At 31.4% G+C, this 23,400-nt stretch overlaps 2 protein-coding genes across 6 annotated transcripts; one reads left to right on the top strand and one right to left on the bottom strand.

Annotated features, from left to right (window-relative positions):
* Nucleotides 1–112: 112 nt before the first annotated feature.
* On the top strand, nt 113–5,055 carry LOC145602120 (putative aquaporin NIP5-1). The gene is made up of 4 exons (XM_081658281.1): nt 113–962; nt 3,429–3,848; nt 4,231–4,292; nt 4,524–5,055. Exons 1-4 carry the CDS (start codon nt 738–740, stop codon nt 4,717–4,719), a joined length of 903 nt encoding a protein of 300 aa, XP_081514407.1. The 5' UTR covers nt 113–737; the 3' UTR covers nt 4,720–5,055.
* A 1,389-nt stretch (nt 5,056–6,444) lies between these two features.
* Nucleotides 6,445–12,254, bottom strand: LOC145601354 (uncharacterized). Of its 5 annotated transcripts, none has more exons than XM_081657359.1 (12): nt 11,727–12,254; nt 11,510–11,585; nt 10,564–10,627; nt 10,009–10,092; nt 9,796–9,912; nt 9,203–9,685; nt 8,603–8,997; nt 8,383–8,482; nt 8,231–8,290; nt 8,064–8,150; nt 7,147–7,275; nt 6,445–7,018 (listed from the first exon to the last, which is right to left on the bottom strand). In XM_081657359.1, exons 2-12 carry the CDS (start codon nt 11,581–11,583, stop codon nt 6,713–6,715), a joined length of 1,899 nt encoding a protein of 632 aa, XP_081513485.1. In that variant the 5' UTR covers nt 11,584–11,585; nt 11,727–12,254; the 3' UTR covers nt 6,445–6,712. The 5 variants fall into 5 exon arrangements, with proteins under 5 accessions (XP_081513485.1, XP_081513486.1, XP_081513487.1 ...); XM_081657360.1 differs by having other exon boundaries at nt 11,731–12,254; XM_081657361.1 differs by having other exon boundaries at nt 10,009–10,089; nt 11,727–12,252.
* Nucleotides 12,255–23,400: the final 11,146 nt, after the last annotated feature.

Genomic DNA, 23,400 nt, shown 5'->3' with positions numbered 1-23,400 from the left:
TACTAATACAAGGATAACAAGGAAAGGTGGAAGGAAAGAAGAGAGTGTTACATTTGACTTTCCAGATTGGAAGTTTGCATTAAATTAAACAAAAATAATAATACAATGAAAGAATCCATCTCACTTTTTTGATTGATTTAAAGACACGAGAGGTTCACCCTTAACATCCAGTCACATCATTTTGCTAACCCCATTTCATTTCTTATTACAACTTCTCGTCAACTTCTTCCTCCTCCTCTTCATCTCTCTCCCTCACTCTCTCTCGCTTCCTCAATCTTTAGCTTTATTGATCAGTTTTTCGATCTTAATGCTCGTTTGGTTCGAGTTTTCATATCCATCAATCAAATTATAATCCTCGTTCTTCGACTTTCGCTTTGATTTCAATCTCCCTGGCTACTCTATCTTCCAAAATTATTACACCGTAAATCAAATTTAATAAAAACCCTTCAAATTATGTAACTTCAGCTTACATCTTCTCTTTAATCCCCAAAAAAAACACAAAAAAAATATTTTTCTTTTGATTATCATCTTAACATTATGATTATGTCTATCTAGCTCTAAGTCACTTTTATCTTATTTTCATTGTTGTTCGCGGTGGCTCGTATTCAAACAAAGCCTTAAACAAAATTTTATAAAAACCTTCAAATTATGTAAATTTAAGCCCACAACACTCTAGTTCTCTCCATCAAAAAAAAAAAAAAAAAAAAAAAAAAAAAAAAAAAAAAAAAAAAATTACTATGAACCCTCAAGCGGAGCAACCGGCGGAAGTGTCATTATCGGTGCCTCCGACACCGGAGGGGACACCGGCGCCGCTGATATCGAGTCGGCGAGTTGACTCGCTGTCGTACGAGCGATCTTCAATGCCAAGGTGCAACTGTTTTCCGGATGGCCCGTTGGGATTCGGGTCGGGCCCAGCTTGCTTCACTGACTTTAAAGTTCCCGACGTCACCCTCACCCGAAAGGTATCTTTTATGGGCCCCATTTTAACGGCTTAAGTTTTTTATTTTATGGTTTTTTTAAGGTAAATATAGTGTAGTATTCTATCAGTCTCTAACTACCCGTAGCGTTGGTTTAGTGGGTTATAGGATGGGTGATGGGAATCGATCCAGAATTCCTTGAAATTGAAAGAGAAACTCTAATCACCAGAGCTAACTCTAACTCACTTCTATTATCCGTAGTTAGATTGCTTGCATTTTTGTTTCTTGGTTTAAAATAGGTTGCATTGACTTTATGAATATAATTTAGTCGTATTTTATAATTTTAACACCGTAATAACTTTTACTAGCGTAAGAAGTTCAAAACCATAAATGTACATGTGATATAAATTCATCCGTGATTTTTTTCTTGTTCGTACTATAATTTATTTTAAAATAGAGTTAATTAGTAATGTTAGTTACGCAATTGAGAAATGATATAGGAATATACAATTTTGTTTTAAGTTTAATGTCGCCTTCAATTTTTTATTTTATTTTATTTTTTGAAAAAAATGTAAATAGGTCATCAACTCATTTGTATAGGAGTGAAAAAATAAATATATTTTCGATTAAAAAATTGATAAATTTAGACACTTTTCGTTGTCTAACCTTAAAGATTTAGTATTTTATAACCCTTAAAATCAATAGTGTATCAATATTGTGGCCGACGGTTTATTACAACTAATAGCAAAAAGTCGTCTCAATTATCACCAAATAATAAAACTATGACTCATTCACAGCCATACATATAGTGAATATATAATTGCAAGTAACGCAAAAAAAATAATTCTATTTTTTAACGGTGAGAAATTTTGTTTTGATGGTGTCATGTTTAGTACTTGATACTAGTTATAAAGGAAAAGGTGGCAAGAACTAATAAAAATTAACATTCTACCTATTATAGTGTTTAATTATGTCCTTAATTACAATTTGATCATCTTTATCACCAGATTCAGAGTTTCAATTATTTAATTTAAGCAATAAAGTAAAGTCACCCGATTTTTGCGGTTTTTGTCTAAGCCTTGTGCTAGCTAGTAGCTACCACATGAACTCGTATTATTTGTCTATTGTTGAGGATAAAGGTGTGAACAAATGTAGATGAAATAGACTGCCAACTAGCCAAAAAATGATACTTAGTACTGAATTTCATGGAATTATCATACGGGGGTATTGTGTATAATATTATTTCGTTATATTTAAGTATACGAGTATATTTTTAAATGTATATAGGTATTAAAAAAAAATAGACAAAGAGCAATAATCAAACAAACAATTATCAAAAAGAAAATGTACTCGTAATTGTTTCTGAAAAACAAAAGTGCTCCTTTTCAATAAGTCAAGTTTTGGGTATATAATCACTTATTAACATTATTTCACTCTACTTTTCCCTCTCTTTAATGACGGAATTATTCGCTAATGCATACATACAAAACGAACCGAGAGATCAAACCTCATGTATTAGAGGATAGAACAGTTGACGTCAAACTTTTGAAATAATTATAGGAGTTGTTATATCATTTAATTTAAGCTAACGTAATGTTGTATTATTCTTCCCTAAGCATTTTCGATCTTTCCTAATTAGATAACTTATTTAACAAATAATACTTGGTGTGAGGATTATATGCTTAGCATTTAAATTAGCCCCGCGTGACGTAACGTGGGTACTGTGTAGTGTACATGTATATGCAACTTTATTGGCGGCTTTCTAGGCTTCCTAATATAAATGATTAAATGTACATAAACTAAGTACTTCTGTACTTGTACAATTACCCAAAAAATTAAAATTTGATGAAATGAAAAAATTGAAAGAACCAATGTTTGGCACATGCAACTAATTACTACTTTGAGGAACTTGTTCATACTTCCTTATTAGTTCCTTTATTATTCGTATGCATTAGGAAATTGTTAACTTCTCTTTATATATATTCACTGTGAAATCAAATGTTACATTTACAATTAAGATGATAATGCATTATTGGATTACTATATAAAGGTAGATTTTATATGAACATTTTTATGTTTTGGTGCTGTTTAAGATTTTACTTGATGTTAGTGATGTATTTTATTGTTGGCATGGTAGTCATACGGAGTAATAAAGAGTACTCGTAGTCTACGGCAAGTTTTAAGTGTGTTTGTTGTATGAACTATGAAGTCCCATTGGCTTTGTGTTAATACTAATGATGTTAGTGTTCTAGGGAGTACAATGTCACCGATGAAAATGTCAATGGCTAAAGCAGAATTGTTCGTTTAAATTAGTTGTTGTAACGACTAGCCTCAAAATCGTTAAAAACTAACAATTACATTCGGGAAACATTGGGTTATACAATTTATAAGCCAAGTTAGAGGGTATGTTACAAGGTCATGAGCTAGTGATTAATTAATCAATAACCTCTTGTGTAATAGGCTTATTTCCCCTGAAAAGATTTACTCATATTTGGTCATTTGTGTGATCAGCTTGTTGCAGAGTTCGTGGGAACTTTCATCCTAATCTTCGCGGCAACAGCTGGTCCCATTGTAAACGAGAAGTACAATGGTGCAGAGACATTGATAGGAAATGCTGCCTGCGCCGGACTAGCAGTCATGATCATAATTCTATCAACAGGCCACATATCAGGAGCTCACTTGAACCCGTCTCTAACCATTGCCTTTGCAGCTCTCCGCCATTTTCCATGGGTGCAAGTTCCAGCCTATATTGCTGCTCAAGTTGCAGCTTCGATCCTAGCTTCCCTCGCTCTCAAGGGTGTGTTTCATCCGTTCATGTCAGGTGGAGTTACAGTTCCTTCAGTTGGGACTGGACAAGCATTTGCCCTGGAATTCCTGATTACCTTCAACCTCATGTTTGTTGTCACTGCTGTTGCTACTGACACTCGAGCAGTAAGTTATTATGCTATAAAAGTACTATTTCATTGTGCATATATAACCCACATTAGTCAGACATACTACATACATAATACATGTCAATCTCTAGACACTGGTTGTATAGAAACCATTATCCGAACTCGTTTGCTTAATAATCTGAACTCACTGAAACTTATCGGAAATTATCTGAACTTATTTCAGCTGTGAACTGAACAATTGTAGCCGTCATGCAATAGTAACAATGTATTCAATTGGTGTCTTGCTATGGTTAAATACATACTTTCTGATGTTAAGTATAGCATGATGATGCATATAGATACATCATCTGGATATCTTTTGTCACATGAGTTCTAATGTAAGAAAATCTTCTAACGAGTCGTGGTTTACGTTACAACAGGTTGGGGAACTAGCTGGTATTGCAGTTGGAGCCACAGTTATGCTGAACATTCTTGTTGCAGGGTAAGTTTTTATGCCTTTTTTTCTTAACAACTATTGATTCTGTTTTACAATTATTGATTTGGTCAATTGGTGCAAGTAGCATGCAGGAAAAACTACACAATTTTTGTGCAACTAATAAACAGATTATCTAACAGAACAGTTTAAGGACTACGCAAATTATTGTACATATGCTTTACTATGAAACAAGAGTAAATTTCTGAAATTGAGCATAAATTCTGTTTAATGGTGCAGTCCATCAAGTGGTGCGTCGATGAATCCTGTGAGGACTCTTGGCCCGGCAGTTGCAGCAGGAAACTATAAAGAAGTATGGATATACTTGGTAGCACCAACTCTTGGCGCGCTTGGAGGAGCTGCAATCTACAAGCTAGTGCAGCTTCAGGAGCACGAGGTTGAGCCAGCACGCCCTACAAGAAGCTTCCGTCGTTAGATGAACAATGAATTATTGTGCACCTCTACGGCCTGGCCTCCTGCCGTGTTAATACTACCCCAAAGGATCGGAACATTTGTAAAAAATAAGGCACTAACTATTTGTGCCATGAAACTTTGAAGCATTATAAATTGACTAAAGATGACAAAAACTTGCTATGTCTTACTTGGTGTGGCCTTCTAAGTACATTTCTTGAGGTCTTTTATTTTATTTTATGTTCATGTGTATTAAAAATGTGGTGTGGGTTGGTTTGTAATTGTAAGACAGTGATTGTAATTGTAATGTGTTGCTTAACATTTATGACATAAAATGGTAATATGAACTTTTATACGTGTATACTATCTATTGTAATTTTGTTTTAAGTCCGGTTAATTGTCTAACAGTTAAGCAACTAACATGTTTGCGAAATTTATAAATTGTTCCTTTTACTCTACGGTCCGCGATTTTCAGTCCCACCATAGCATTCAGCTAAGCTGGATTCCAAACATTTCAACACCACTCTTCAATGAATATACATACACACACACTTTCTTAAAGAATCAAAAGTCTTTCACATACTTTTGTAGAAGCTCCTTTTATATATATATTTTTTTGACACATCCTTTTATATATTTGACTGTCTAAATCTAGAAAAGGATAAAGTAGGGAAAAGGAGAATATATACCATAAGGGCCATAACCAAATTGAGCCACAAATGGAAGACAATATTTTCCACGAGTGATGAGTACAAACTCAGAGAAAGTAGTTTAAAGTAAGTAAATGATGGTAAGTGCTACTTTGTTGTCTGATTGATGACAAATTAAATAAGTGTAACAGTAAATAAGTAATAAGTCCACAATTTGTAAGGTTTAAAGTCAACTAAAGTTTTGTTCTTTTTCATTTGAGGATGATAAATGGGCCCATATTGCCTTGTTGGTTGGTAGAATATGGTGACCATGATAGGTTTGGTTTGGTTTAATGGTTTGGTTTCAAGTTGTTTTCATTGTTCATACATCTGATTTTGGTGTTCATTGTTCTACCATAGTACAAAGTCACTTTGATTTCTAATCAGGTAGTGGATAGTAAAGTGGTCATAGTGTAGAGAACCTTGAGAGGATATATAATTACATTTAACTCGGCCTTACGGAGATTGTATATGGATATAACACGGCCTTTCTGAGATTATACATGGACATGTAGAAAGTAGAATCCTCACAATAGTTTACTAGGATGATTCACACATGAATCCATGGCCTAAGCATGTTTGGAGTTACTTTGGCCGATCACCCATAGGATGGGAGTGGTAAAACACGCCGAAAGGTCCAGCATGTCATTTCGGCCATGTCGTGTCCAGGCCATGCTCGGGTTGTGTATGTCATGGGAGCTAATCAGACTATCAATTCCATAACTCAACTTTCACCCAAACATCATTATGGTGATGATAAAAGCACCATATCTTAGTTTTTGTCAACCGCTACGATTCTTCTAGCCTTTGGCTAATCGACAAGCTAGTTTAAGCACATTCAATTAATCAACCAAGATACTGATATCATTTGTCTGGTTGTTATTTGTTAATCCTAGTCAAATCACATGAAAATTAATCACTGATTTCAATCAATCTTGTTTCATGACCTGTTAAATCTAGCCATGCTCAATCTTTGTCTTACTGATGAATAACGACACATGAGATACCAGACAAATCAATCTCATATCATATGATAAAAACAAATGTCATTATATTTCATGTCTTAAATAATAAAAATAATAAAGAACACATCAATTTCATTTCCAAACTAAATAAATAGATAAAAATCACTACATTTACAAAAGTGGAGGCTACCACTTTTTGTTCTGTACTTCCTAATACTACCCCCTCTAATAATCTCCTTTTCCTTTTGTACAAAAAACCATAATTTATACTCAAAGAACAAATTAACAGGATGATTTCTCCTACTAAGAACCAAAAATATAATTTAGTACTATTGACGAATAAGAAGGTTGTCAATTAAACATATCACTTTACCAATTCTTTTGATATTAAGTATCGGAAGGTGAAATTGTGAGGCATCCATTCGATGATGCTCTTGCGAGATTTTCCAGATTGACACTTCTTAAGGCTCTTCTTTAGTGGATCAGGGAGTGATTGTTGGATCATTTCAATGATACCGGCTGAGCATAAACCAGTGTCCTTTGCATATGCCTCGACTACCTTTGGAAGGACAACCTTTTGGTCCTTGCGTACACCAAAGGTGGCACGAATGTACTCATCTTTAGCAGATTCAAGATCTTGCAACACTCTTTTTGGGGTATATACACGAAGCTGCAAATTATAAAACAGGAAAAAAAACAGGTAAGTCTTTTCAGATAAATAACTCATAAGTTGGTTACATGGAACATAAAGAATGAGTGCTGCAGTAGATGAAAAATGGTTCGAGAAAAGTAATGTACCGCAGGATCAGAGTGGCTTCCCGAACATAGTGAAAAGTGTAGTAGGGGTTCTGGATGCTCGATTGCATAGGCCTGGCGGGCATCTCCTGTTTTGAATTTTGTCCTAGGGGAAAGCAGCATGCGTAGCCACTGGAAAATCACGAAAAAAAAATGAATACTCTACTACAAATGCATAGATAAAATCCAGTCTAAACTACAATCTGATTATTACAAAGATAGTTCATGCTGAGGCTGACACAGGAACTACAGGGGACGTAAAATACAAGAAACCATAAACTGATAAACATGCTTGAAAAAAATGTATTCGTAGAATAGAATTCCCAGCCAATATACTACCCCCAAAAACCTTTCTTCTTTCCTGCACCTAGTTTAGAAGAATCCTCTGAAAGGTTTTGGCCGGGAAGTTAATGGCAAGGTCGGCCTATCATACTTGGACATGAAGACAAGTATCAGTGATTTTCCAACACTAATTTCAGTTTTTAGGTCTAATTCAATTGTTGTATGACTTGTATCAATACTAGTTGTAGAGAAAAGAAAAATGCAGCACATTCCATTATAGAATTGGAGCCCGTTTATGAGGAATCTACTTGCAGAATACAAACATTGTTCTCCTAGAATATGTTAAGAAGAAACTAAAAAATAAACATCCTCTGCTCGGATGTGAAAAAATTTTAAGCTGAAAACTTTGAGAAACTAGTGGCTATAATTTGCTATGGAACAAATAAGGCCCCTGCATCCAAGTTTTAGTCTAAAAGAAGTTGCTTGAATAACCCTTATTTTCCATGGGAGTAAAAACTTAGAGGATGCAAAGCTATCCGCAATCATCATCACTTAGTTCAACTACTTAATGACAGTACTCAAAAAATGAGATGACAGCCATCTTGATACGCGAACAAAAAACTAATCTAGAAACGAACCTGCCCTGGACGAGACATCCTACATCCCAGGATAGAACTCTGTATGGTGTCAGCACTTATAGTATGACCCCCAACATTGTAAGCAGCCTGCATATAGGCAAAATAAATTAATACAACAAAAACTTACAGCTTCTCCATCCAAAAGAATTTTATTCACCATCTTTTACCTTCAAGAGTAAGAAGACTCTCTTCACATTATTCTGTGGAATGCCATACGCCAAAAATGCCTACATGCACAGAGCCAAAAATGTCATACAGTGTACAAAGGTCAACGTTAATAAAATTAAACAATCAAGTGTACTGAAAGTGTGATCATTACATGCATCACCAACGCATTGTGAACATTGATCCAAAATGCAACTTTCTCCTCATGTTTCAACTGCTTTGGATCAACTTCTTGTAATTGGCAAATGAGTGACCTTAAAAAAGAAAGATAAAACATAATCAAGTTAGAAACATTTGAGTTGTAAAGTTCAATTCTTTAAATATTCCCCTGTTTCCCCATCTTTGCAATGGGTAGCATATCATGGAAGCCTAACCTGAAATTCTGTAACATATGTTCCACTTCTCCCAATTTTTGGCTCTCTCTATATATACATGGGACTTCGACCATAGTGCTATAAGGACCACTAAACTCCTTAAGCCCGTCCACATTGAATGGATTATCCAGACGCGCATCAAAAGATGAATCTTTCCCATAACCTGGACTCCATGCATCACATTGGTATTGAGGAGAAAATGCACCCATCGAGGATGACGAGGAATTGGGTGATGAGAGGCCATTGTTTGCTGCTGGTGACTCTCCCAACTTGCAAAATATGGCTGCCATACACTTCACCATATCTTCTGAAATTCTGTTAGGAGTCTCTGGGACATGGTCTGAGATACGTGTGCCAAGATGCTCTGCAAGGCTAATGACATTTGAGGCTGCAAACTGCACAAAGAAACATATGATAATGTTATGCACAAATAAGTACTACTATAACTGATCAGGTTTCTTTAAATAATTCAATTTATGTGATTCAGAGAACAGCAAAGCAAAATGCTGCAAGTAATTAGTTCACCAACTTCATAGAAATTCAGCTTATATTCTACTGGAAGTACATTCTGATTGACAGTCATAAGGCAGAAAGAGCTACCTCAGACATGGACAATGGCTGAGAATGACATGCACGCAAAGCTTTAGCTACAGAGTCTGGAGAAGGCCTAGTAGGAAGTGCTGCACGATGTGATAAAGAGGAGTGGCAGCGATGAGCATTAGAGTCTAGTATCTTGCTTTCACCGGTTTCTTTGAATGTGTTAGAAAGTGTCCTAGGAACTGGTTGAAATGTTGATTGTTCAACCTTTGTTGCAGTTTCAGCTGCATCTTCATCTACAAAAAGTCGACGTGGAATAACTGGAGGAGACTTGAGTTTTTGATCCTTGACAGTTGGAGATGTAGAGGATATTTTCTGATTCTTTATAGTCGGAGAAATTGATGACGCTTGGTGATCCTTAGCATTTGGAGATACCGTAGACACCTGCTGATCAAAAGCTTTTCTGTACAGTGACAGAAGGTATTGTTCCAGATACCCAACTTCCAACTCTAGCACTGCAATTTCCTTTATCAAATCTGTTGCAGGCTGAAACCAAGTAATAGGCATAAAGTTAAGAAATATGAGATTAGACCTAACAAACTTAAATACTTGAAGAGAATTTTCTTTTAATTATCATATAGTACTTAACTACCTACCTTTGGGACTGTAGAAGGTTCGTTTTTCTCATAAGCGGACGTTCCAGAACCTAAAGCATTTTCCAAAGCACGCCGAACAGCAAATTGGTCCTGCAACCTTTTTTCGAGTTGTAGAATCTACAATCAATGCCAAGACAGAAAATCAGTACAGAGGGACAATTGAAGAAAAGGAGCCACAATGCAGAAAGTTTAAGCACAGAGTTCACTTCTAACCTCTTGCTTCAGTGAATGAGTTTCAACTCTTGGAGATTGCTGTTTCTTAGCCTTAATAGAGCCTTTAATTCGTCCTACGTCCTGCTAACCAATCAGATCAAAGCATCAGAATCAAATTAGAAGTGGTAATTCAACAAGAATACAACACTCATTGAAGTAAATTAACCCTCTAACCATTTATTGAGTTTATCTGGCAGCTATTTCTGAAGAAAAATAAGGAAATTCACAATTTGCACGCTCGAAAAAAGAAATTACCACTTTATACAAGCATTGGTAGTATGATACATCAAAAGATAACCATATCCAAAGTTACATAAAAGAAATAATAACATGAAAAAAAGGCATAAAGTGCACATCATTATCATCATAATCCATGAAAATGGAATCTAATAAGATTCATAAAAGATTATAGTCAAACAAACAGTATATAATAAACCAAACAAAAGCATTATACACCAAGCTTCTTTACTTATTTTTCATAAAGAAATTATGGAAAGGATCAAAAAATCAAACTGGAAAGAAGAGAAACTAAAGAAAGAAAAAAGGTGAGCTTACCAACTTTAGACGAGGAGACTCTTCAAGGGAATCGCCATTCTCAACTCTTCTTTTATCCGGAAAGCTGACAATTAGAAAGCACATTAACTTCAATTTAATTCCAGATGATTAAACTCTTTAGTATCAACAATTTCACCCATTCACAAACACAATATACAAAATATTCTCTCCTCAATTTCTTGAATTCCTTTTTCAAAGCAAAAAAATAATAATAAAGCAAAAGATTAGTACTTTACAATACCCTTTTTAATTTAATGAAAAACCCTTTTAAATTATTGTAAAAGAGCTTTAAAAATGGTGATAAAATAATTAAGCAAGAATCATTAGTGTTAATATCCATAATTAGTGAGCTCAACCTGCTTTTCCAGCATCTCATATTTCCAAAATTTGGTTCTTAATTAACAAAATCTCATTTTTGGTGCTGAATCTTTTTTTTAGGATTGCTAAAAATGAAAATCTCAACAATCAAATGGGGACCAAAGGGATAGTAGCAGACTAATAGGGGCAAATTAATTAGGACATAATGTAGATAGTGAAATTAAATGGGGTCATGAAAAACAAGTACTTGAATTTAATGAGTATTCTTCCAATCTCATATTGTCTGTCTTAATTCCTCTCACTAATTTCAGTGACATTACTCTCACTTGTAGCAACACCCACTTCAACAACTCATTACTAACCCACAATAACAACAATGCCAAAGCCTTAGTCCCAATAAGGCCGAGGTGAGGTCAGGTCGGGTCGGGTCCATTGCATGAACCAAGATTAAATCTCTCATAGTCGTCCACAAATATACTTTCCCTCCATTACCTTTTATGAAGTGTTACTAACCCACAAAAAAAAAAGTTAGACAAATCAAAGACTTCAAACCTAAAAATTGCAACCCCATTAACCAAAAATCTAGATTATTACTAAATGTAATGAAAAATTGAAGATTTTAGCTTACCTTTTTGAACGTTTATGTCTTGAAATCATTCTGAGTGCCAACATTTGCCCATCTTCAATATCTTCCAAACCCATTTCTGAAAATGAAGACAAAATAAAAAAAAATAATAATAAAATAACAAAAAAACAAAATTGTGTTAATGAAAAAAATGGGATTTTGAGTAATAATAATGGTCAAACAAAACATTGGAAAAATCAGAAATAGTAAACCAACTTACCAACCTAAGTCTGAAAAATCAGAAATGAGTATGAACAAAACAGCAGAACCTCAACCCAGAACCAAAAACGGGTCAAAACCCGGGCTCTCAAAAAACCCACCAAAATCAAGGTCTAAGAACTCTCAGAAACATTCAATATGATGTTTTCATTGAATTTACAGCAAAATCATACACCCATTAGAAGCAAATCATGTGAAAAAAATCAGAGAATGCAGAAAAAGAGAGTGAGGGTGTAATAATGAGTAAAAACAGGTGCCACTAAATAAAGATTATCCCTTTTGACCAAGGATTTTATTTCTCTAATATAGTGTGTTTTTCTTCTTCTCTTCTCAAATGAATGGAGAGAGTTTACCAAATCTTGTAAACTTTTTGCAAATACTGCCCTTTTTGCATCAAAAGATGGTGAGCAGTTTTTCTCTTTTTTATTATTGTTTTAGTACAATAATCTATGTTACTATTACCAATGGTTAAAATGTCAAAGGATCAAAAAGGCATCAGTTTTACTTAATTGGAATTTGGAAAGGAGGAAGGAAAAAAAATGTAGTAGTAGATGACAAATAAGAAAGAAAATTAGCACTTGGCAATAAATTTCTGTTTAGTTAAATACAAATGGTTTTTATTGTACGCAATCCTAGCTCTTAAGTGTATGCTACAAGTTTGACGGGTTTTTTTATATACAATCGGTTGAATTATGTGCATGATACACAGAGTGTGAAGCTATTTTTTTGCTTACTAGTACATGCTTGTGCCTTTATGAATATATAGGCAAAAGAAAACATAATTGATTGTACAATACAAGATACGGAGTACAATTGGTTGTAAAATAATGAAAACCCACAAACAGTTCATGAAATAGGATGCTAGCAATTTGACCGGTAGGTGTATCTTAGTACGTATATAATTGGGGTAAATAATTAACATTGATAGCGGTTTTACCTTGTGCACGATGTTAGGTCTAGGAAGCCTAAAGTTATGCATATTATGGTAAGGATTAGTTAAGTTAAATTATACTTGTATTAAGGAAAAGGATTAATATGACAACAATGCAAATAGGCCACATTCTATTCCTTGTTGGGAAGCAAGTGGGAGTTGGTGACCGTCCCTCACTTCTCTGTCTTTTCCTCTTAGCATGGTTTCTTGCATTTGTATTGGCTTTGTAAGATGCTACTATTTCAGGGACTTGGACCCTTATTCTTGCCTATGTACTGCCACCTCACTCATCTAGCTAACCTAGTATTTTTGTATTAATGGTCACTAATTATAAAACTAATTAAAGGGGAAATTTTTTCATTTTTGATAGGAGTTTAGTTTATAATTTTTTGGAATAAAGCTAATTGTAGAAATTGGTGTAGTAGTTGAATAAATAATATATATAATTAAAAAGGAGGCTTTATTAATTAAGAGTTCATTACCATGTATGTACGACAATGAGGTCTATATAATTGATCTAAGACATAATTTATTTTGTTAACGTACGTAATCAAGTGTGTTCATATTCAAGTGTTACTTAAAACTTATGATTATGATCAAAACTTGTTTAGTAGTTTTGCGTATTTTGTTAACATTTAAATATGTAATTATTGGCAATTAGTGATGCAACTTGTTGCTGTGGTTGGAAGTAAAAATTATGGAGTACATTAGATCTCTTTAATATCCAATCAAGACACTCAAAACTTTAACTTGTGCAAGTAAACAATACTTTGTTAACCGAATAACCCTGAAATCATAACTTAAACACGATACATGATAACTGTTACAATTCCATGTACACGTAAGAATGTAAGACACGTTGTAAGACTTGTAACTTATTATGTTAGCCACAAACTCACAACTTATAAATTAAAAGAAAGAGATGAAAATATAACAATTTGGTGCATTAATCCAATCATTACAATTTATATACAAATTGTTGAAAACTAAGGGGAAAGTGAATCACCTTTATAAATATAATAATAGTGAAAGGACATGCACTAACAAGATGTAAATAAGCTTATTTTATGAATTAATTAGCACTAGTGACTAATCTTTAATATTTGGGTGCAAATATTTCCAAGTATTATTCAATGTGAATTATTTGATGATGTGATAAAGAGTCCAAAGTGACAGCTTCAATGGGATCATTTTTCTACACTAATTTAGTACAAAGCAAGCCTACTGTGGTGTTAGTTAAGTTAGGATACCACTTCTGTCGTTGACTTTAGTTGCTTTCTTTTACCAGAATTGTCAAAGAGTCAAATCACTTAGGAAATCTATAGTAATCTTTGTCGCTCAACTTACTCATCTAATCAGTTGAATTACAGGCCACTAATTCAGTATTAGTGGAACTACTGTATAATCTCTATGTAAATTTAATTAGTATTTGTACCTAATTACATACTCCCTTGGTTTCTCAAAATTTGTGTTGTTTGACTTTCTAGTTGTCAACACAAGTATATAGTTATATACTGCTAATCATTAATAACCTTCATTGTAATATACTAATCAACCCAATTAAGTCAAGCAAGTGCATATATTAGAAAAGAAGGCAGCTAATTAAGTATTATGTCGTGCATGGATTAATAGTTTAAATTGCACTATTAATCAAATATACTTCGTAATGAAAGGAGAGCACCTTCCAACAATGAGGTTAATTGGAGGTTTAATCCCCACTAATGACAATTTGGGGGGTGGGATTCCTTTACCTTCCCCTTCCCCTTCCCCCCCCCCCCACCCCACCCCACACACACATACTCCCAAATTGTCTAGCCCGCTAACCCGGACTGGGTGACCCGTGAGGGATTCCGACCTGATAGGGTCCTTCATCTTAATATCCAAAAAAATAAAAAAAAAATAAAATCAAATATATACTTCATAGTTTGAATAGAGACATGAAGTATGTGTATAGTGTTACTACCTTCATCCAGATTTGTGATTATGTCATTGTTTATTTATATTCTCTAGTCTAATGAAAATACGGCATTTATTCTAAAACATATGTTGTGTTCCTCATTAGTTATTACGCATTAAGAAACCAAACTATGGAGTTCGTTGCTAACAAATAAAAAATGGAACTTCATCCAATCCATTTAGTTAACTTCTAGTTAGACACATAGCAATTACATCACAATTGTATTTGTTCATCATTCTTGTCCACAATTCTTTTGAGCAAAAATAAATTCAAATAGGCCTACATTTTCCCTATACGGTCTACATAACAAAGTATTCCAAGTAAATCCATCCAAAAATAAACACAACACAAATTACCCTACTAATTTATGAAAGGTTTACATCTCAAATTATTAACTCTATTGAATAAGACTCAACATTTAGATTTATAGAAAATAAAAATAATAAAAACAGAAAAAAGGCAAAAAACTCGAGTCCTCCTTATCAATGTGTCACCTAAAAAGGGCTGAAAGAAAAGGAGGTTAAAAGTGACATTGGATGCTAGTAAATGTAATCAAGTTTTGTGGGGTTTTCTCTTGTCTAAATCTCATTTTATCTTATTTTTCACCCTTTTCTTGATTATTTATTAATAATAAAATATAAAAAAATAAGAAAAAGAAGGGAAAAAGGCTATGTAGATTCCGAAATTGTCCTTGAGTTGTAAGTAGAGTAACGTTTGTCATAGAATCCTTAGAAATAAACAAAATGATAAAAATGTAAATAAAACAAAAAAAAGTGCTATAATAAGGTTCTGTTTGTATTTTAGTTACTATCCTCTTTTTGTCGTCATGTTTTACGGGGGATTAATAAAGCTTCTTTTTTGTTTTACATTTTATTTTTTTATTAAACTTTTTTATTATTTTAAGTTTTTTGTGCACCCACGAATGAAGATTGATTTTATCAACCACATGATGTAATAATGTTATATTGGGCTCCAGCAACAGCTCTATAATCCAGATTATTATTGGATAATTATTTTTTTGGTTGTTTAATTAATACAAGTATGTCTTAATACAATTTTTTAATGAAAGAAAATTAATAACTTAAAGTAAGATATTGCATATTTGGCAGTTGGGTATCTACATCTTTAATGGTTACGAGTACCTTTCAAATGGTATTTATATCATTGATTAATTGTACATGACAATGAAACACTAAGATTTTGTTTGATAATAGATCAATGAAAATGAAGTCCCTTGATTAGCTAATTATGGACATTTTGATAATAAATTTTGTTTGATTAGCTAACTACCGTATGCATTTTTTTATTATTTGGTCTGAGTCTAATAATATGTATTCTCTATTATTATACGTAGTATGATTTATATCGACTAGGATGTGTTAATTTCTCATACTTTATTTGACAGAATTGTCTGTAATAAAAGAGTAGCACGAACTCATATTAGGCTTTATTATTATTTTATTTTATTTTTGACATGAGCTCAATTAACATGAACTTTTATGCATATGCTTTAGAATTATTGCACCAGGTTGAATTTTACAATATTATTCACACATTTTGACCATGTATTGTAATTTATACTCCAATCTGTATTTACAAAATCTATAGTCATGTGATATTAACTATTTATAATTTTTACTTATTAAAAGTTAAAGTAAATATATTTATAGTCAAATTGTGTGTTTAAAAACTATAAAATTCTACAGAATAAAGTTTTTATGGAGCTGATTTGATCATCTATAAAGTAAAAACCTTATCGGGTCCTTAATGGTCCTATAACAGTATAACTACAACAAATCAAGACAAAGAAGGCCTTAGATCGGAACTAAGATACTACAACACTTTGTGATCTAGCTAGATACAATTTAACAAACTATTGGTTTTCACACAATTCGAAAGTATATTCTTGCCAAAATAATTGGAAGAGCATAGACTAATCCAAATATTATAAGATATACTCATATATAGTACCTCAATTATTTCAAAATACTTGAAATACTTTTTAGTTTTTACACCATTTAAAAAACTAACTAGTGAGTAGCCCGGGCGTTGCCCCAGGTTGCTGCTGTTGTAAACATGCAATCGATAAATTTTTTAAAGGCTTTTTTAAAATTGTATAATAATTATTATTGTCAAACTAAAATTGAGCTTTTTTTAGTATATTTTTTTAAATTGAATCTTGTGATTTGCACTTATATAATTTTTTTTACATATTGATAATATACTTGATAATTGGTTTAGATGGTGAAATGGTTATTTTTGTTGTAAGAGATTGAGGGTTCGATCCCCCTTATCCTTATGTTTTTTATATTCAATAATGTTGGTTGCTTGGGTGATGTGGCATCATGAGACATTGGGAAGATGACGTGGCGTAACAAAAAAGGGACTGCGTGGCACATTTTTTTTTTTGAGGGACTGCGTGGCACATCGACGTTCTTAGGAACGCCTTTTAATATATAGTACAGATTTTGACTATATATTTTTACTAAATAATGTAAAACATTGTTATCAAGTAAAATCCTATTGAAGCAATTCCAAATGTACATTATCATACTAATTTTTCATAAAACAAAGTGAAGAAGCATTATATGTTGTAAAGAGTATTTATCAAATAAAGTGGTGTATATTTTTATTGAAAAAATGATGTACTATGTATTATAATGAATGAAATCCCGCAATTTTGAGGTTACGAATATATAACATGATGCTAATTACCGAGAAGATATCATTCAAATATACCACGCTCCCATCGAATACTAACATACAACATTCAACATTCAACAAGGACTCAAGGAGTAATTCTTTAATTTAGCAAGGGAAAAAAAAATAGAGTAATTCTTTAGTTTAGAGAGGGGAAAAAAGGTTGCAATTATTTAGTTTTCCAAACAACATTCAATTAGGACAATTCTTTAATACTTCAAAAACTACAATACGTTGTCAAAAAAAAAAAAAAAAAAAAAAAAAACTACAATATAAATATGGTGTTTTATTGTTTATGATCGATATTATGTGAGGAAGTTTTGGATTTATCCATTGCAAGTTTTAAAAGGTTTTGGCAAATGAGCAACCCAAAGCAATAGCTACCAATCTACCATAGTCCAACAAATAAACAAATAATGGATCTTCTATTTTATGCTTTTTTGTGGGAGTCAGATTTGTGGTTTTCAATGTTTCCTATTGAAATAATCCAAACCTTGATCTACTATAATTTTTTTTTTTACTACATGGTTTTTATTAATTTTTTCAAAGAGTGGAGCAAATGTAACGTCCATCTTGTTTGTTTTCAATAAAATTTAAACACAACGTCAAAATACAAGATAAAATAAAATATTAACACTGAGAGACAGTTTATGTTTTGTGGTTATATTGGTATCATCTTGCACATCTCTAGATAAAATATGACTAGTTACTACTTTGAAAGAAGTAGCTCATTGCTAAACATCCAAATCGTTATTACCAATTGTACCACCAAAATCACTAAACAACAAATACAAAACTAATTGGAATTGTCATTGTTTTAACTTTTCTATGACAAATTAATTTGAAATGATCTTAAGTATTAGTAGTATGTTCAAATTTTTGTGAAATCTGAATTGTGAGAATTGTGCTCAACAATATCGAGTAACTTGTGCATAAGGAGTATAATAGTTGACTTGAATAACAACAAATGGATTCAAATTAGATTATTAGAGAAGTCAGTTTGAATTTAGGTTGATTTACGGTAAAATAAGTTGTGGTTCTAATTTACTACGTAAGAAAATTTAATGCAGTATAACAAATTTAGTTCAAAGATGCTCATGAATACTTAATTAGTTTCGGCAACTAAAACCCTTAGTTTAAATTTAGCACAATACTATTTATGCATACTTTGAATCATTTTAAATTTATTACGTTGATTAGGGATTTACACAATTCACAAATATGACTTTGAATTAGATTAAAATGGTTTTTTCAAGGAATTTTAGTATTTGGCCCTTGAAAAAGCCTTGATAATATGAGTATTTGGTCCAAGTAGGCCTATTTACTGGACCGAAGATTGGAAATCTAAATTCAATCTAGACATGTGGACATTACAATCCATAAGAACTTGTTCTCTTCACCTGAAACAAGCAGATCTGGTCTGATTTTATTAAGGTCTGGTCTAGTCCAATATAAAATTTTCTGATCTGGACTGATTTAATCTGATTCAATAATTTGACTAAACTTTGACCGCATTTTAATACTAATCTATAAAGAAAAACATTATCAAAATCGATCTTGTTAGATTCATCTCATTATGAACTTTTCAAATATATAATTTTCATAATTTTTTACATACGCAATTAACAATATTTAGCAATAAGTAAATGATAATTAAAAATTCTGATCTAATCTGAATGTTTTTGGTCTTATCTGATATAAATTTATTAAGAAAAAAGTATAAGTACCTGAAACAAGTTGAAGTGAACAATTCCTAAATCGTAACCTTTGTTCCATGATATTATCATGCCAAAATCATTTGTTTCTACTTTCAAATTACGTATACAAAAAATAAAGTTGGGAGGTGATTGAATGGCTGAATGGCACTAATTGGTATTACCACGTATAATGTATTGTTCTGTTAATAAATTTTCAATGGGCCTATATTACACATGAGACATGATTATGTAAGATAATGGTATAGCGCATACAAGCCCAACTAATTTTTGTTTGTTTGGTTTTTTTTTTTTTAGCATAAAATATCTAGGATCTTTGCTAAGGGCTAGAACTTATGCCACACCCATGCAGGTCAAGTCAGATCTGAGGCAGAAGCACAAGCAGCAAATGCTCCTGTCTTCGGTGAAGTATCTTTTTGCACGGCGATATAGCATCAGGCACGGGCGTGCAATACGTTCCAGGAAGTTCAATGTGCACAGTTTGCCATCAGTGCAAGTTAATTGAGAAATGAAAGACAAGCCTCTTTTGAACTGAGTATGGCATTATTGCTTACATTTGTGGCCTTGTGGGGAGATTTTTTCTTAATGACAACCTATTTTAGCCTTCTTTAGAAAAAGCTATAATGATATGAGTACATGTTAAGATTTCTAGAATAGTAATACCCGTAATTTATGCCTGAATTTACCATTATACCCTTACTAAGATTGAGTGATGAAAGGATAGAAAAGTGTCCCAACTTTCTAAAAGAATTCTGAGTGATATCTTATGTCATATGCCTAACTATAAAATGTTAAGGGCACATGAGTAATATTCAGATCGAACTAGAATAAAATTATACGGAGTATTTCATATCTAATTATCTATAAACATCATAATATTTCGAATCAATATCGTTGTACCTATAAACCAAAATAACCTCCTCTTTTCAATGAGCTTCCTTATGGTTCAAATGCTTCTTGTTATAACTCACACTATCACACCCTTTTGACCTAGATACAAGAAACCATGGGGGTGTTTGGAAACCAGCTTTTCAGCTGGCTTTTGGCTTCTTCAAGTTGGTCAAACAGCCAAAAAACATGTGTGGTTAGTGGCTTTTTTAACTAGCTGAAAAGCTGGCTTTTAAGCCAAAAGCCAAAAGCTAGTTGGAGCAGCTTTTGGCTTATGGCTTTTGGCTTGTTGACATAATTAACTATTGATTAATAATAATTAATAATTAATAATTGATAATTGATAATTGATAATTAGTAATTAATAATTACTAATTACTAATTACTAATTACTAATTACTAATTACTAATTAATAATTAGTAATTAATAATTACTAATTACTAATTACTAATTACTAATTACTAATTACTAATTACTAATTAATAATTAATAATTAATAATTAATAATTAATAATTAATAATTAATAATTAATAATTAATAATTAATAATTAATAATTAATAATTAATAATTAATAATTAATAATTAATAATTAATAATTAATAATTAATAATTAATAATTAATAATTAATAATTAATAATTAATAATTAATAATTAATAATTAATAATTAATAATTAATAATTAATAATTAATAATTAATAATTAATAATTAATAATTAATAATTAATAATTAATAATTAATAATTAATAATTAATAATTACTAATTACTAATTACTAATTAATAATTAATAATTAATAATTAATAATTAATAATTAATAATTAATAATTAATAATTAATAATTAATAATTAATAATTAATAATTAATAATTAATAATTAATAATTAATAATTAATAATTAATAATTAATAATTAATAATTAATAATTAATAATTAATAATTAATAATTAATAATTAATAATTAATAATTAATAATTAATAATTAATAATTAATAATTAATAATTAATAATTAATAATTAATAATTAATAATTAATAATTAATAATTAATAATTAATAATTAATAATTAATAATTAATAATTAATAATTAATAATTAATAATTAATAATTAATAATTAATAATTAATAATTAATAATTAATAATTAATAATTAATAATTAATAATTAATAATTAATAATTAATAATTAATAATTAATAATTAATAATTAATAATTAATAATTAATAATTAATAATTAATAATTAATAATTAATAATTAATAATTAATAATTAATAATTAATAATTAATAATTAATAATTAATAATTAATAATTAATAATTAATAATTAATAATTAATAATTAATATTTTTTTGAAACATAAATTATTAGTATTTAATAATTAGTTTTTAATAATTACTATTTAATAATTAATAATTAATTATTATCATTGAATAATTAGTTTTTAATAATTAGTATTAAAATGGAGTAATATACAATTATTAGTAATTTCTAACCAATAATTAATTAATTTAAATTATAATTAATTATTATTAAATTATTGTAACCTTATTATAAATAATTAATAATTAATTTACAATTATAATTACCAATAATTTATTATTTTAATTAATATTAAAGTACTATATTAATTCATTAGTGTTAATATAGTTTAACAACAGCTAGCACCCAACAGCCAATTTACCAAACACTACAACTCTAGTCAAACAGTCAACTCAAAAGCCAATCTAAACAGCCAGTCAAACCAGCCAACTAAAACAGCCGATAGCCAACAGCCAACAACCAATTGCCAAACAGGGCCCATATTTCACAAAACATACTATTACAATTTACAAAGGACTATTTGTCTACTTCTGTTCACTCAAAATATGACTTTGAGAGCCATCACTTTTATAAGCAGAAAATTTTACTGAGAGAGAGAGAGAGGATATGACCAAGGATTCTTAAGCCATTGAAGCAGATGATACTTGAACAACGATTTCTCACATGGCAAGAAGACTACAACTGATATGAGGTTTACTTATGGTGCAAGGCTAGAGTGGTGATAAGAGAAGCGCCAGCTACAAAAGGAGTTTATGAGCTAGCATTAGATCAGCAGTGATGGAATGACAAATTTTCTTTGCATTTTTTTTCATCCCACCTTTGCATTTTCCTACGGATTAAACTACCTTCACCAGTTACAAAGGAAGTTTCTAATCTGATATACGATCAGCAGTGCTGGAATGACAAACTTTGTTCACCTTACCTTCGATGAATCCTACACTCGAATGTAGCATACAGCCATACATACAGAACTGACCAGAAAAATTTTGGGCTCGGTTATCTCCCTATATTTTTTCAAGAATGTGAATTGTCAACCAAAACCTTGATTGCTCACAAACTAACAAAGAACAATCACCAAATAAGAGCACGCAGCAATGCCAGCAAGTAATAGGTTCAACTCAGGTACTCAACAACATGGCTTTTTAGGCATTCCTCCTCACTCCAAAAAGTCTGGGCTAATATCTACTACATAGGAGATAAATGTTACTCAGAAAATGCAGACTAAAGATAATTGCGTTCTCAGACTATCTTCACCTGCTAAATACTAGATAACTTGCTTAGTAAATAGATAGTATATCTATTCCACCTTTTCCTCTCCCCATTGCTACAATTCAGCTGACCTAATACAGCTTCACCAATGACCTGTCTCCTCTAACCATCGGTACATCATCATTTTATTAACTACTCGTAGTTTTCGATTCCATTAGAGTTTAAGAAAAGTCATCTCCAAGACACTTGAATCCTTTTACCTAAACTTTCCTTTCGGTTTCTATCATCAAAAATAGGTGACCAAACCCTTGGATATGATCTTCTCTACTGTTTTGGCTTCTTGCTAGTCAGTCAATCTCCAGTTGTGTAGTACCAATGTTTATGAGGGTTGTCATTAAGTAAATCAAAGAAATTAAATCATTTCAACTCTAGTTTTTGGCAGTCCAAGATGGAATTTACAGTCAAAGAACAAAGAGACAAATAAAAGTCGACCAAATTCAGCTTATATATTCTTTGGTCAAAATGTGCTGCTAATTCTTGATAGATAAAAGCAAAAAAAAAAAAAAAAAAAAAAAAAAAAAAAAAAAAAAAAAAAAAAACTCAGTTATAAGTGGAAGCTATATTAAAGAGGAAAAATACTCATTTGACACTAAAAGGAGTGCCCATTCTAAAAAATATACGAAGTATCATATATTTTCATTATATGCCAGAGATGCAAGAATAGAAGGTATAACAATTGAGTACTTAAAGTTCAGGTATAAAATAAAAAAGAGGGTAAATATTCAAAACAGTCATCTGAGTGAGGATTATTCCTTAAGAAGAATGTATGCAACTGTAACAAAACGTTTTCCAAATCACGAACTTGCTAGGGTTCAATATCCAGATTCATATCAAACATCTTACCATCATCCTTGGCTAGACACTTCATCTCAGAAAACCACACACAAATTAT

Source organism: Chenopodium album, chromosome 21 (assembly GCF_948465745.1).
Source record: "Chenopodium album chromosome 21, dcCheAlbu1.1, whole genome shotgun sequence".
NCBI lineage: Eukaryota > Viridiplantae > Streptophyta > Magnoliopsida > Caryophyllales > Amaranthaceae > Chenopodium > Chenopodium album.
The sequence above is the reverse complement of the archived record's forward strand: the minus strand, read 5'-3'. Positions and strand labels throughout refer to the sequence as shown.

Coding starts and splice junctions, on each gene's coding strand:
- LOC145602120 (XM_081658281.1), top strand. CDS start 738: ATGAACCCTCAAGCGGAGCAACCGGCGGAAGTGTCATTATCGGTGCCT. Junction 963..3,428: donor ACGTCACCCTCACCCGAAAG/GTATCTTTTATG, acceptor TTGTGTGATCAG/CTTGTTGCAGAGTTCGTGGG. Junction 4,293..4,523: donor CTGAACATTCTTGTTGCAGG/GTAAGTTTTTAT, acceptor TTAATGGTGCAG/TCCATCAAGTGGTGCGTCGA.
- LOC145601354 (XM_081657359.1), bottom strand. CDS start 11,583: ATGGGTTTGGAAGATATTGAAGATGGGCAAATGTTGGCACTCAGAATG. Junction 10,093..10,563: donor AGTCTCCTCGTCTAAAGTTG/GTAAGCTCACCT, acceptor CTGATTGGTTAG/CAGGACGTAGGACGAATTAA. Junction 9,686..9,795: donor AACCTTCTACAGTCCCAAAG/GTAGGTAGTTAA, acceptor ACTTGGTTTCAG/CCTGCAACAGATTTGATAAA.